The 14,614-nt window shown below is 47.5% G+C and overlaps 1 protein-coding gene across 6 annotated transcripts in view; it reads right to left on the bottom strand.

Annotated features, from left to right (window-relative positions):
* The window catches only part of LRP4 (LDL receptor related protein 4), a 460,938-nt gene that overhangs the window by 40,829 nt on the left and 405,495 nt on the right, over positions 1 to 14,614 (bottom strand). For all 6 annotated transcript variants that reach the window (XM_069221680.1, XM_069221681.1, XM_069221682.1 and 3 more), the window contains exons 31-32: positions 7,928 to 8,036; positions 7,615 to 7,759 (exon numbers count right to left, since the gene is read on the bottom strand). In XM_069221680.1, the coding sequence (XP_069077781.1) occupies positions 7,615 to 7,759; positions 7,928 to 8,036 (254 nt within the window). The remainder of the gene's footprint in view (positions 1 to 7,614; positions 7,760 to 7,927; positions 8,037 to 14,614) is intronic.

Here is a 14,614-nt window from a genome sequence, read left to right as displayed (position 1 = left end):
GATATATCTATCCACACATTAGCATCTATAACCAAGCATCCGAATCCGATGTGTCACTTTTCGATTCAGAACACACGAAGGCACAGTGATAAAACCACAATAACCGTCATGCACGACACTGAAACACCACTGACGTTGGCCATATACAGATAGACACACGTGTCCTTCCCAAGCAATCAATAGGATTCACCTTTCTAGCCATCCTTGTCCATGTAGGAAGCTGGGTCTTTAAATAGCGGGCCAAAATGCGGTGTGCTGTGCAAAGAGTCCAGGCAAACCCCGAGGTATCACAGAGCCACACAGGACTCTCAAGTGCTCTCTTTTGTGGTAGTGTGGGCGAGCCGTTAGGCATATCAGAGGGGAGTGCTAAGCATGTAAGCCACACACTCAATAAAGAAATCCAACACCAATTTATAAAAATAACACCTACTTTTATTTACAATTAGATACCAAGATCACTGGAATCAGATGAGTACTTTTCCAGTTATAGATTTTGAGAGTTTTTTCAAAGTGGAGATAGTGCATTTTTCCAATGCGGTAATGGTATCCTATGGAGGAAGAACGAGCACCGTATAAAGGTATAATACAGCGACTTATGGGACAAATCTCCAGGACTTAAGGTGAATAAGGGGTGCAGCTTAAAATCGGGTGCCCCGTGTCAGTCCATGGGGATTGGTCCGGTCACATACTTGCTGCTGGGAGGAACTGGCAGGTCACTCCAGAGCAACCCCCATGGGGGCTCGACCCTTGAGGTCCTCAGGCACGTGGGGACACCGTCGGTCCACTTCTCCTCGGGCTGTGGGGCTCGGGTGCAGTGGTGTCTTCAGGAGTTGCTTGCGGTTGCGGGGGGCACAGAAACAGTCTGCAGACACGGACTGGGGGTCCAGTTTGCCTAAGCCAACAAGTGGGCTCAGGTCCCCCGAGGCGGGGACATGTAGGGACACTCTTGGTTCTCTTCTCAGTCCCGGGGCGGACTGGTGCAGAAGTGTCCTGGGGCGTCATGTCTTTGTCTCCTGCTCACTCGCAGTTGCAGAGGGAGTCAGCAGAAACAGGCTGCAGATGCGGTCGGGTATTCCACAGTGCATGCACTCAAGGTGGGCTTCGTTTCTAGAGGTCCTGGGGATCACACTGACACCGTTGCCCCACTTCAGCTCGGGCTAGGCGGCTCAGGTGCAGTGATGTCCGGTGTTGGCTTTTTGGTGGCCCCAGTCCTCACAGTTCTTTCTTGGGTGTCCGCGGATGCAGGGAAGCAGCTCTTCTGCTCCATGGGAGTTCTTGGTGATTTACGGAGCAGTGGCAGCTCTCAGTTTCTTGGAGGCTGCAGAGCCAGGAGAGGTCAGTCATGCTCCTCGGTTATCGGATTCAACAGGCTTCTTTCCCACTCCTTCTTTTGTGTACAGGAAAGATCTGAGAACTTGGTATCAGGGGCTCCCCTAAATACTCAATTTAGGGGGCATTAAGAGAAGTGAAGGGCAGTAGGCCATGGGCTACCTACCCTTGGGGTCACTACAACCCCTAGATGACCACTTCCTTTGGGGAGTTGGCTTCACTCTGTCACAGAATTCCTAATTCCACCACACACAAGATGGTGGAATTCCCGAGTTCATTTCAGGCAGGTCCCCCTAGGGGTGTGTTCAGCCTGGGAATGCAACACGCCTCCTGCATAGCTAATTTTCCCGCCTGTCCAGGTACCAGATGGGCTCTGGGGCAGGGGGGCATCGGCATCTCCCTCTGAGGAGGGCCAGTTCTGCATACCAAAGGTGGTGGGCTTCTTTGAAGGTTCCTGCCTTGGAATGCAGATCATCCTGTGGGAAGGGGTGTGCAACACCCCTGCCCGAGCAGGCTTTGTTTCTGACCTTCAGGGAGAATGCTCTCACCCTTGGGGGTCAGACTCTAGTCTTTTGTTGGCAGACTGGTTATAACTAGTCAGTGAGCTCACCAGCAATCAGTAGGTTTTCAGGGGGCACCTCTAAGGTGTCCTCTGGGTGCATGTATTAATAGATCCATCACTGGAATCAGGGAGGGCTTATTAATACAAGAAGTTTGATACCAAACATACCTATTTTCAGTGAAGACATCATGTATCTGGGGAACTCGTATTGACCAGTGTCCAGCACATGTACTTAAAATGGATTCCCTGTTCACTCACTATGTCTAAGAATAGACAAAGACATAGCAGGGGCATATCTGTTCTTGCAGATATGCCCTCACATGTAATACCCTGCCTTAGGGCTGAAAGGCCTGCTGTAGGAGTGACTTACAAATATTACATGCAGTGTTTAGGGGACATGGCACACAGGCCCTCATTACGACCCTGGCAGACGGTGCAATGATGGCGGTAGGACCGCAAACAAGCCGGCGGTCATTACCACCCCCCCCATTATGACATTGGCGGTTTGGCATATGCCAAACCGCCAATGTACCGCACCGTCCGCCACGGCGGTAACGACCACCAGACTGGAGACAACGGTCTCCAGCCCGGCGGCCGTCACTAGTCCGCCGGCGGTATCATGACCCTGCATACCACCATGGATTTCGTGGGGTTTTGAACTGCCAGGAAATCCATGGCGGTAGACACAATCAGTGCCAGAGAATTCATTCCCTGGCACTGTTTGGGGTCTCCCCCTCCCCTGAGTCCACCCCCAACACCCACGACCCCCCTACTGCCCCCCAAAGGTGGTAGCACCCCCGCCCGACCCCAATAGACTCCGCCAAACATACCCCCGCCCCCACTTTATGCACGCTCACACCACTCACACACATACACGCACACATACATACACTGAACATTTCCCCTGCACACATTACACCTCCCACATACATACACGCACTCACACATCCCCTCTAAACACTCACACGCACACCCCATGCACGCACACACCAAACAACACCCCCCCACTCACCTCCCCTGAGAGACAATCACCTTACCTGTTTCGGTGGTCCTCTGGGAGAGAACGGGATCCATGGGGGCTGCTCCGCCGCCAGCACCCCTTCACCAGAACACTGCCACGTCGAATACTGGGATGTAATTCGGTGGGCGGTGTTCTGATGACGTGGCGGTGATGGTGGAGCAGCCTCCACTACACCCCCGACTGCCAGAATGGTTGCTGGCGGCTCTCCATCCAAAAAAGGGCGGAGGGTCGCCAGCAGTCATAATATGGTTGGCTGAAGACCGCCAACACTGGCGGTCTTCGGCCCGGCGGAACCTCGGCGGTCTTAGGAAAAGACCGCCGAGGTTGAAATGAGGGCCACAGTCTGTGTGCTATGTTGTGTTTTCACGTTTAGGGAGCACCTTGACAAACAGCCTGCAATGGCAGTCTGCATGAGTTTGGTGCTGTGTCCCTTACAGTGGCACAAGTTGTGCTGCACCTCTTAGGGACCCTCTAAAGTACCTAAGCCCTAGGTACTAGAGGTACCACTTACTAGGGACTTACAAAAGGTGCTACAGGGCCTGGTCACTTGGGGAGCAAGTGACCAGGTGTCTTGATTTGGGGAAGGAACCCTGGCAATGGGGACCTGGCTAGCAGCAAGCCATTGTACTTGGTCAAAGCTGCATGTGTGTGTGTGTCTGTGTGTGTGGGTGTGTGTGTGTGCGTGTTTGGGGTGGGGGTTTACAGGCGGGGTTACCGTAACCAGAACCCAGATTCCTACAATCCACAAATGAGCTTCAGCGACTCATCAGTGGCATACAGTGCTATATAAATGCAATTACAATACAATGCTTCTGCAGGTACCACAGTCTTAACCAAAGTGTGGTGCATAAAATGCAGCGATTACCTGCGTTTCTCAAGAGGGCTGTGACAGTCTCCATGGGAAAGCGTATTGCGGGGTCTAGTGGACTCTCTCAGCCACTGTTTAGAGGTCAGGCAGTGGCTGGGCACCCCGTGGCTCATTATTAACTGTTGCTGGTTGGCAATCATTATTACCACTGGTCCTCAGGTTGTTAGACAACTCAAATTAATACATGTCTTAAGTCCATAGCCATTCTAAAAAACTTGGAATTAAATTCTTCTATTTTAACCATCAACTGTCTGCCTAAAGAAACTCTCACCTTCATTTGATGTTTTTTGCATCTTAAGAAGCCAAAAACATACTGTGATAGCCTACAACAGATGACAGAAAACCAAATGGTTATTTACCTGTAGGAGTAGAGGAGTAGCTCAGAAGCTTGAAGAGTTCTCTGGATTCACATGCTTTACATTATTCTGCCATCTAGTGGTTGGGACCTGCACTGTCAGTGATCACAGCTTTTTGTAATTTATTTTTATTTTTTAGGTTTTGTGGGTATAGCCATCGACCACCATTTGGTATTATGTCTGCCCCCGTGACATCAGATGTGCACCCCGAAGTTCATCAGCATGGTTACCATCTTCATATTCTCTTTTCCCCTTGGAGATTTGTAGATGAGTATTACCCCCACCACACCCAAACCCTTGCTTCCTCCCCCTCTTTCCCTTGTGTCGCTGATTTGCTGCCTGTTTAACCCCTTCTAAGGAGACAGACTTTTTGCAGGTTTACCCCTCACTTTTTGCCCCCATTCCGATTACTAGATACTGGGGTAATGGCTATGAAATGCCCTAGGTGCACGTGTTCTGCCCCTTAAAATGGTGAACGTTTCACTGGCTTGTCCCCAAATGGCATAGCCTAACTTGTAAATCCATAGTCTGTGGCACCAGGGGCACCTAGGACCTGTACGTTAAGAGAGTTGCCAAAGGACTGCAACACTTGTTGTGCCACCCTGAGTGGGACAAGGTACACCATGGCTCCCAGTCTGCCAGAGGGCAGCTTTTAACTTCTAACATGCCTTTACTTCTTAAAAGTAATTACAGAGTTCCGGGCTGGATCCTTAAGCACAGCTAACTTCTGAATAGGACTACAAAGTTTGGTACTGTTTGTTATCAAAAGAATCAGTGCATTCATTCTGATTTAATGGTTAAATCAAATTTATTGTCACTGGTGGGCAAAGGGCAACTTAAAAAGTTGCCACTGTAGTTGCCCAAGGTTTCCATGGCCCGTTTACTGCTGTACACGGGGCTTGTTCTGAGGACAGCTTTCTGCCCTCCTGGGGAAATGTGCTAATGATTCCCAGGAAAGCAAGTAACAGGGGCCTACATGGCAGAGCGGTGTTACCTCCCTCCTGCAGGAAACCACACAGGTCCTGCCATGTTGAGGGGGTAGAATGGTGCATCATGGGATAAGTAGATGCCACCAGGAGGGAGAGAACCTGGTAGCCCATTGGCTACCAGCCACATCCTACCCTGAGGGCATTTTTTGAAGATAAACGGGAATCCCTGGCACCCGGTTCACCACAAAATTGGAAAAAGGACCAAAGGACTGCCATGCTGCAATAAGGTACCAGCAAAGAGAGGATGCACTGACAACAACAGCACCTGCTGGATATCAAAGAGAGGGACTGAGTCTGCCATGTCCTGTTCAAGGAGAAGCTGTCTTTAGAGACCAGTCAACCCATGAAAGTCCAAGGGCCAGCTGACTAGCCTCCTGTTAGGGACACAACTGCTGTAGAAGCCTGCCAGGGCAACACGGTAGCCCAAAGTCTTCAAGGCGCTACCACTGCCGCTGTGCATCACCGAGGACCAGGACCTGACGCAGAGTTGCACCAGAGTTTATTGAACCCAGAAGTGCTGTCGGAGAGTTGCTAGGGCCCTCAGATGACGAGTTACCAACCCAGGAAGAATTGGCCGGTGGCCGCAACAACGGCTGACTGGTAGACCCGCGGTGACTGGACTTCGGCAAGACTGGAGAGGACTTCGTAGAATGTTGACCTTGCACCCAGAAGCCCCTCACCATCTTTGTGGACAGAGGAAACCATGCGGGAAGACCTCTGTTGACCGCATCACATCCAACGCATCCTTAGAACATATTCAGCATGTTTTATCAGGACCACTCCACAGGAATCCAATGCAGGGCCTGGAACTGCTGAAGCACTGCTTCCTCTGCAAAGGTAACTATTCTTGAGGACTTCTCTGGTTCTCATGGCTAGCTCCCTGCCAGAGCTGGTCGCCCCAACCGCCCCAACCACCCCAACCGCATTGACACTTACCTAAAGTTTTCTTGAAAAAGTTTCTAAGTGTTCAATTTGTAGATTTTGGCAAGACTTCTTTGTAGTTTAAAAATTACTCTGATTGATTTGTGCTTGTAAAATCTATATTTTCAGAACCCTCTGGTGTATCTTTTTTCATTCTAGTCTCTATATTCTCATAAAAATACAGTCTATTTTTATAAAATAATGTTGGATGTCTTGAGTGTGTGGCAATTCTTGTTAATTATAGAGTGCTCCCTTAGTTTATCTTCTAGCAGATTTCCTGCTATTTTGAAGAACGTTTGAACTTTCTACACTATCTATCAAACAATGGTTTCCTTGGCTACCAGTGTCCCCTTGCATGCTTGGGCAAAGGAGTCAAAGTATTGACACATTGTTTCATGAAGGTCGTACATGACTACTTTTCATACACCTTGGGTGAGTGGCTCTTTCAGAGAGCCTTGGCTGCAGGAAGAAAACAGGTAGTTGCATAGTCTGGTTAACAGAGAAGTGTGACACCACCTTAGGGAGGAATAGCAGGTTTGTTTTCATGACCACTCTGTCCTTATGAATTTGTAAGTAGGGTTGAAGGATGGTGAGTGCTTCATGTTGGCTGGCACTACGCAGTGAAGTGATGGCTACTAGAAAGGCTGTCTTTAGGGTTAGGAATGTTAGTTCGCTTCATGCACTGGTTTGAATGTTTGCTTTAGAATTTAAGATCCACATGGGTGTGGGTGATGATCTTGACGGGGCTACTCTCTACGCTACCCCCCCCACCCCCCGGAATAATGCACAGTATGTGAATTCAGAAAAGATTCACGCAGCAAAGACAGTGATAATGGCTATTCTTGGAATATGAAAACTGCCTGTATGCAACCCTTCCAAATTCCGCTGAAACGCCAGCAGGCAATTGGCAATGCAGAAAAGCAGGATTACCCTTAGACCCCCTGGGTCGCAAGTGGGTGGCAGATGGCTGGCACATTGTTCCATTCACGCCACTGCGACTTCCTTTCAGACAAAGCGTCTATTTTTAGCCCTGCTCGCTCCCTCCTTTTTTGAGAATGGTTTACTCTCTTTTAGCTGCATGAAATGCTACAGGTGTAAATGCGGGCAATGAATAAGTGATAGCATAACAGGTCAGGACCAACACTTCTTAAAAGGAACACTATACTTTATTAGTGCTGCCAAGTCTAATTTTGGGCTTAAGAGGGATGCTTTACTTCAGTAAGATAGCTGCCGTGCTTCCCTGCATGGATACTGCTATTTATATGATGGTGCCAGTCACCTTTATTGCACCCACCACCTGTTAACCTCTAATATTTAAGCACAGATCTCACTTAACCTTGTTACCAACCTTTCTATCAATTCAGTTCTGTAGTGTTGACCAGCAGTTAACCACCACCAACCCACCTTTTCATGGACAGCCACCACCACCTCTGCACTCCTAACACCCTACAAACTTTTTCAACTATTTTTGTTTTGATTCTCACTCATCCAGCCTGGGCTGGCCTACAGGACAGGTACAAATTAAGGCGTATTCCCCAACCTGCAAACCGCACGCTGAGCTGCTGTACCTGTCTGTCGCTGTGGTGACACCACAATGATATCCATTAGACCCTCCACGTTGGCCAGGACAGTCTCCTTGTTTCGGCCCGAGTACTTGTCCACACGTTGGATGGATTTGGTCTGCCAGTCAGTCCAGTAAACCCAGCGGTCTTGCTGCTCACGCAAAGAAAAACATCATCAGCCCCAAAGTAAACTCATGTACCAAATCATCCCCATGCCTCAGTGTTTGGAGCTAACAAGTAAATCTGAGTATGGATGACGCCAGAGCCCTCATCTAAGACGTTGTGATCTGGGCAGATCGTGAAACTTTCGGACAGTTACCTGTGTCAGTGCGAAGGGGTGCAGCACCTGGCTGACCAGCACCTGCCGCAGCTTCCCATTCAAATCTGCACTCTCAATGCGATCCAGATGGGCATCCACCCAGAAAATCCTGCAGGAGCAAAAAGACCACACGCACATGAGCAGAACACATGAAACCGCACTAAAAGTTTAATCTGCAATTGTTGTTTCTTCAAGGGTCTCTGTAGGGTGCTAACTGGCCTTCCACACGCTCCCAATCTACTTTGAGAACGAAGTAGGTTCCTGCAAAAGGTAGTTGTGTGCCACTTGCGGAGCAACTTGCAGTGTGCATATACCGTTGCCTGGCTTATCCTCGCTTTTCTCTTATCTTCTTTCCGCACGGCAATCCTATGCCATTAACCAGGTCAGGGTGTGTAAATCAAGCTGTATTCAAGGCCCTTTCTTCTCTTCTTGAGCATAACTCTCTTATTCTGTTATTGACTAGGGTCAGACAGACATCTTTAGATTAAAAACTTAGGTGAGCAACTAAAACCTACTCTTGAGTCTATCTGTCCGTCAGGAAGGAACTAGATCATAAGGGTGACTCTCTGAAACAGGAACATCTCACCGATATCTTCATGCAAACCTTCAGTGCAGAGCTCTGCAAAGCTTCTTATGCATCTACACAAAGAAAATGCTGATCCATTTTCTAGATGGTTTAATGACAGGGTCTTTTGGACTTTTTCACAGACCTTTGCTCACTGCTAAGATGTGTGTGCGACATGCACACTTCCCAGGTTTGAATCCCAGTGGCACCCACTGAAAAAGTCATCACCCAGAGGTTGTGAACTTGAGTTCCAAGGAGTTAGGAGACAGTAACACATGCTAGTTAGAGAGCTAGAGATTTGGCCAAATACATTAGCAAGCGCTTCATAAAAGCAAGTTACTGTTATCACAGATTCACGTGGTGCAAATTATACAAAGTGTTATGGTAGGGAATGAAAATGTCACTTACCCAGTGTACATCTGTTCGTGGCATTAGTCGCTGCAGATTCACATGTGTGGCACAGTCCGCTGCCTGGTGTTGGGCTCGGAGTATTACAAGTTGTTTTTCTTCGAAGAAGTCTTTTTTGGTCACGGGACCGAAGGACTCCTCCCTCCTCGGCTCCATTGCGCATGGGCGTCGACTCCATCTTAGATTGTTTTCCCCGCAGAGGGTGAGGATGGAGTTGTTTGGTATAAATAGTGCCCATGCAATGGAGTGAATATGTATGTACGTTAAGAGTTTCTAATAATTATTTACAAATGTTCAGATGTTTAAGATTTATGATCTACTTCTAAACGGCTACAGGCTTCCCGGGGAGGTGGGAGGGTACATGTGAATCTGCAGCGACTAATGCCACGAACAGATGTACACTGGGTAAGTGACATTTTCAGTTCGATGGCATATGTTGCTGCAGATACACATGTGTGGCATAGATTATAAAGCAGTTACCTCCCCTAAAAGCGGTGGTTTAGCCTGTAGGAGTTGAAGTAGTTTGGAATAATGTTCTTAGTACAGCTTGGCCCACTGTAGCTTGTTGTGCATTTAGTACGTCTACACAGTAGTGTTTAGTAAACGTGTGAGGCGTAGACCAGGTTGCAGCCTTACATATTTCGCTCATAGGAATGTTTCCTAGAAAGGCCATTGTAGCACCTTTCTTTCTGGTTGAGTGTGCCTTTGGTGTAATAGGCAATTCTCTTTTGGCTTTAAGATAGCATGTTTGAATGCATCTGACTATCCATCTAGCAATGCCTTGTTTAGAGATTGGATTTCCTATGTGTGGTTTTTGAAAAGCTATGAACAGTTGTTTTGTTTTCCTGATTAGCTTTGTTCCGTCAATGTAATACATTAGTGCTCTTTTGATGTCTAATGTATGTAGTGCCCTTTCAGCCACAGAATTTGGTTGTGGGAAGAACACTGGCAATTCTACTGTTTGATTTAAATGGAATGGTGAGATTACTTTTGGCAGAAATTTTGGATTTGTTCTTAGAACTATTTTATTGTTGTGTATTTGAATAAATGGTTCTTGTATGGTAAATGCCTGTATTTCACTTACTCTTCTGAGGGATGTGATTGCAATGAGAAATGCGACCTTCCAGGTTAGATATTGCATTTCACAGGAATGCATGGGTTCGAAAGGTGGACCCATGAGTCTTGTTAAGACGATGTTAAGATTCCATGAAGGAACTGGTGGTGTTCTTGGTGGTATAATTCTTTTTAGCCCTTCCATGAATGCTTTAATAACTGGTATTCTAAATAGAGACGATGAATGAGTAGTTTGTAGGTAAGCAGATATTGCTGCGAGGTGTATTTTTATAGATGAAAAAGCGAGATTTGCTTTTTGCAAATGTAGTAAGTATCCTACTATGTCTTTAGTAGAGGCATGTAATGGTTGTATTTGATTGGAATGGCAGTAGTAAACAAATCTTTTCCACTTAGATGCATAGCAGTGTCTAGTGGAAGGTTTTCTAGCTTGTTTTATGACCTCCATGCATTCTTGTGTGAGGTGTAAGTGTCCGAATTCTAGGATTTCAGGAGCCAAATTGCCAGATTCAATGATGCTGGGTTTGGATGCCTGATCTGTTGTTTGTGTTGTGTTAACAGATCTGGCCTGTTGGGTAGTTTGACATGCGGTACTAGTGAAAGGTCTAGTAGAGTTGTATACCAAGGTTGTCTTGCCCATGTGGGTGCTATCAGTATGAGTTTGAGTTGGTTTTGACTCAACTTGTTTACTAGATATGGAAGGAGAGGGAGAGGGGGAAAAGCGTACGCAAATATCCCTGACCAACTCATCCATAGAGCATTGCCTTGTGATTCGCGGTGTGGGTACCTGGATGCGAAGTTTTGGCATTTTGAGTTTTCTTTTGTTGCGAACAAATCTATCTGGGGTGTTCCCCAAATTTGAAAGTACTTGTTCAGAACTTGGGGGTGAATTTCCCATTCGTGGACTTGTTGGTGGTCTCGCGAAAGGTTGTCTGCTAGTTGGTTTTGTATTCCTGGAATAAATTGTGCTATTAGGCGAATGTTGTTGTGAATCGCCCACTGCCAAATTCTTTGTGTTAGGAGGCACAATTGTGTTGAGTGTGTTCCTCCTTGTTTGTTTAAATAATACATTGTTGTCATGTTGTCTGTTTTGACAAGAATGTATTTGTGTGTTATTATGGGTTGGAAGGCTTTTAACGCTAGAAATACTGCTAACAGTTCTAGGTAATTGATATGAAATTTTGTTTCGTGTATATCCCATTGTCCTTGAATGCTGTGGTGATTGAGGTGTGCTCCCCACCCTGTCATGGAAGCATCTGTTGTTATAACGTATTGAGGCACTGGGTCCTGAAATGTCCGCCCTTTGTTTAAATTTTTGCTGTTCCACCATAGAAGCGAGAGGTATGTTTGGCGGTCTACCAACACCAGATTTTGAAGTTGACCCTGTGCCTGTGACCATTGTGATGCTAGACACTGTTGTAAGGGTCGCATGTGTAGTCTTGCGTTTGGGACAATGGCTATGCATGATGACATCATGCCTAGAAGTTTTAGCACATGTTTTGCTTGTATCTTTTGGTTTGGAAACATAGCACTTATTACCTTGTGGAATGCCTGCACTCTTTGTGGACTTGGAGTGGCAATTCCTTTTGATGTGTTGATGGTTGCTCCTAGATATTGTTGTGTTTGACACGGTTCTAGGTGTGGTTTTGTATAGTTGATGGAAAACCCCAGTTTGTGAAGGGTTTGTATGACAAATGTGGTGTCGTTTGCGCATTTTTTTACTGTGTTGGTCTTGATTAGCCAATCGTCTAGGTAAGGGAACACATGTATCTGTTGTCTCCTGATGTGTGCTGCTACTACTGCTAGACATTTTGTGAACACTCTTGGTGCAGTTGTTATTCCGAATGGCAACACCTTGAATTGGTAATGTATTCCTTTGAATACGAACCGTAGGTACTTTCTGTGAGAAGGGTGTATTGGTATATGAAAGTACGCATCCTTTAGGTCTAATGTGGTCATGTAATCTTGCTGTTTGAGCAGTGGAATGATGTCTTGTAGTGTGACCATGTGAAAATGGTCCGATATGATGTAGGTATTTAGTGTCCTGAGATCTAATATTGGTCTTAATGTTTTGTCTTTTTTTGGAATTAGAAAGTACAGGGAGTAAACTCCTGTGTTTTTTTGTTGTACTGGTACTAACTCTATTGCATCCTTTTGCAGTAGTGCTTGAACTTCTAGTCCTAAAAGTTCTAAATGTTGTGGTGACATTTTGCGTGTTTTGGGGGGGATGTTTGGTGGGAAGTTGTGGAATTCTATGCAATAGCCATGTTGGATTATTGCTAATACCCAATTGTCTGTTGTAATCTGTTGCCAAGATTGGTAGAATTGGCTTAGTCTTCCCCCCACTGGTGTTGAGTGAAGGGGTTGCGTGACTTGAAAGTCACTGTTTAGGTGGAGGTGTTTTTGGAGTCTGGAATCTTCCCCTACTCCTTGGGAATTGACCCCCCCGATATCCCCTGAAACCTCCCCTTTGGAAGGAACCCTGATATGGTGTGGTTCTTGTTTGTTGGCTGGTGGTGTCTGTGGGTTGGCCACGAAACCCCCCTCTAAAGGGAGTTTTTCTGAAAGAGCCTCTGCTCTGCGGGGAGTAGAGTGCGCCCATGGCCTTGGCCGTGTCTGTGTCCTTTTTAAGTTTTTCAATGGCTGTATCCACTTCAGAGCCAAAAAGTTGTTTCTCGTTGAAGGGCATATTAAGGACAGCCTGCTGGATTTCAGGTTTGAAGCCTGAAGTGCGTAGCCAAGCGTGTCTCCTTATGGTGACAGCAGTGTTGACTGTTCTTGCTGCAGTATCGGCTGCGTCTAGTGAAGAGCGGATTTGATTGTTTGAGATCGTTTGTCCCTCTTCCACTATTTGCTGCGCCCTTTTTTGGTATTCCTGGGGAAGATGGTCTACGAGAAGTTGCATCTCGTCCCAGTGTGCTCGGTCATATCTGGCCAGCAGCGCTTGTGAATTTGCGATGCGCCACTGGTTGGCTGCCTGTGATGCTACTCTTTTCCCTGCCGCATCAAATTTTCGGCTTTCTTTGTCCGGAGGTGGGGCGTCGCCAGATGTATGTGAATTTGCTCTCTTGCGAGCTGCCCCTACTACCACGGAGTCAGGTGGTAACTGCGAAGTAATAAACACTGGGTCTGTGGGTGGTGGTTTGTATTTCTTATCCACCCTTGGGGTGATGGCTCTTGATTTTACGGGCTCTTCAAAAATTTGTTTTGCGTGCCGTAACATCCCTGGTAGCATTGGGAGACATTGATATTGGCTGTGTGTAGCCGAGAGGGTGTTAAATAAAAAATCATCCTCTATAGGATCGGAATGCAGTTGGACATTGTGGAATTCTGCTGCCCTAGCCACCAGTTGCGAGTATGAGGTACTGTCCTCTGGCGGTGACGGCTTTGTGGGGTATGACTCGGGATCATTGTCCGGCACTGGGGTGTCATACAGGTCCCAAGCGTCTTGATCCTGATCGTCATGACTTATGGTAGTTTGCGCTGGTGAGTGCATTTGTGGCGGTGTTTGTGCCGGCGATGCCTGTGGTGGAGAGGGCGGAGGCGTGACTTTTTTAACCACTTTGACTTGTGGTTGTGCGTCATCCTTTGGAAGTTCGATCCTTCTTTTCCTCATGATTGGGGGAAGGGTTGATATCTTCCCTGTGTCGTGCTGGATGTACAGTCTCTTTTGTGTGTAGTCTGATTCTACACTTTGGAGCTCTTGTCCAAATCTGTGCATCTGGCCACTTATTCCTTGTTCCTCTGAGTAGGATGAAGGTGTGGTATTTTTCGGCGCCGAGAGAGAATCTTTTTTCGGTTTCGGCACCGACAGAATTTTTGTTCCTTTCGGCATGGATTCTCGGTGCCGATGTTTTTCGGTGCCGGTATCTTGTTTTTGTCTCTCGGAGCCGCTTTCTCGGCTCCGAGGTTGCTCCATGGCGGTCCCTCGACCGGAGTCGGGTGTCTTCGCTATGGGCGTGCCCTTTTTCGGCGCCTTCGACGGGTCGCCTGTTTTATGGGTCGAGCCATGGCCTGTTGGCAGTGGCGTCCCCTGGGCTTTCGGTTTGTCGATGGATTTACTTTTCGACGTCTTACTCACAGTTTGTTGCTGTTGTTCGACGTCGGAGTCTCCGGATTCTGATTCCGGAACCGAGAATGTTTCCTCTTCCTCGTCGAAACGTTGTTTTGTCGACGTGGACGCCATTTGTTGACGCCTGGCTCTTCGGTCCCGGAGTGTTTTTCTGGACCGGAAGGCTCGACAGGCTTCACAGGTATCCTCCTTGTGCTCGGGGGACAAGCACAAGTTACAGACCAAGTGCTGATCTGTATAAGGATACTTACTGTGACATTTTGGGCAGAAACGAAACGGGGTCCGTTCCATCGGCTTCGATGTCGCACGCGGTCGGGCCGACCAGGCCCCGGTGGGGGATCGAAACTACCCCAAAGTCTTCCGATGATCGGTGTCGATGTACCTAACTATCCCGATACCGAACGGAACAATACCGACGCTTTCTTCCGAGATTCTGACTAACTTTCCGAACCGAAACACGGAGCGAAAAGGAATACGTCCGAACCCGACAGCGGAAAAAAACAATCTAAGATGGAGTCGACGCCCATGCGCAATGGAGCCGAGGAGGGAGGAGTCCTTCGGTCCCGTGACC

This window comes from Pleurodeles waltl, chromosome 3_1 (assembly GCF_031143425.1).
Source record: "Pleurodeles waltl isolate 20211129_DDA chromosome 3_1, aPleWal1.hap1.20221129, whole genome shotgun sequence".
Classification (NCBI taxonomy): Eukaryota; Metazoa; Chordata; class Amphibia; order Caudata; family Salamandridae; genus Pleurodeles; species Pleurodeles waltl.
This window is presented reverse-complemented; position numbering and strand designations above follow the sequence as displayed.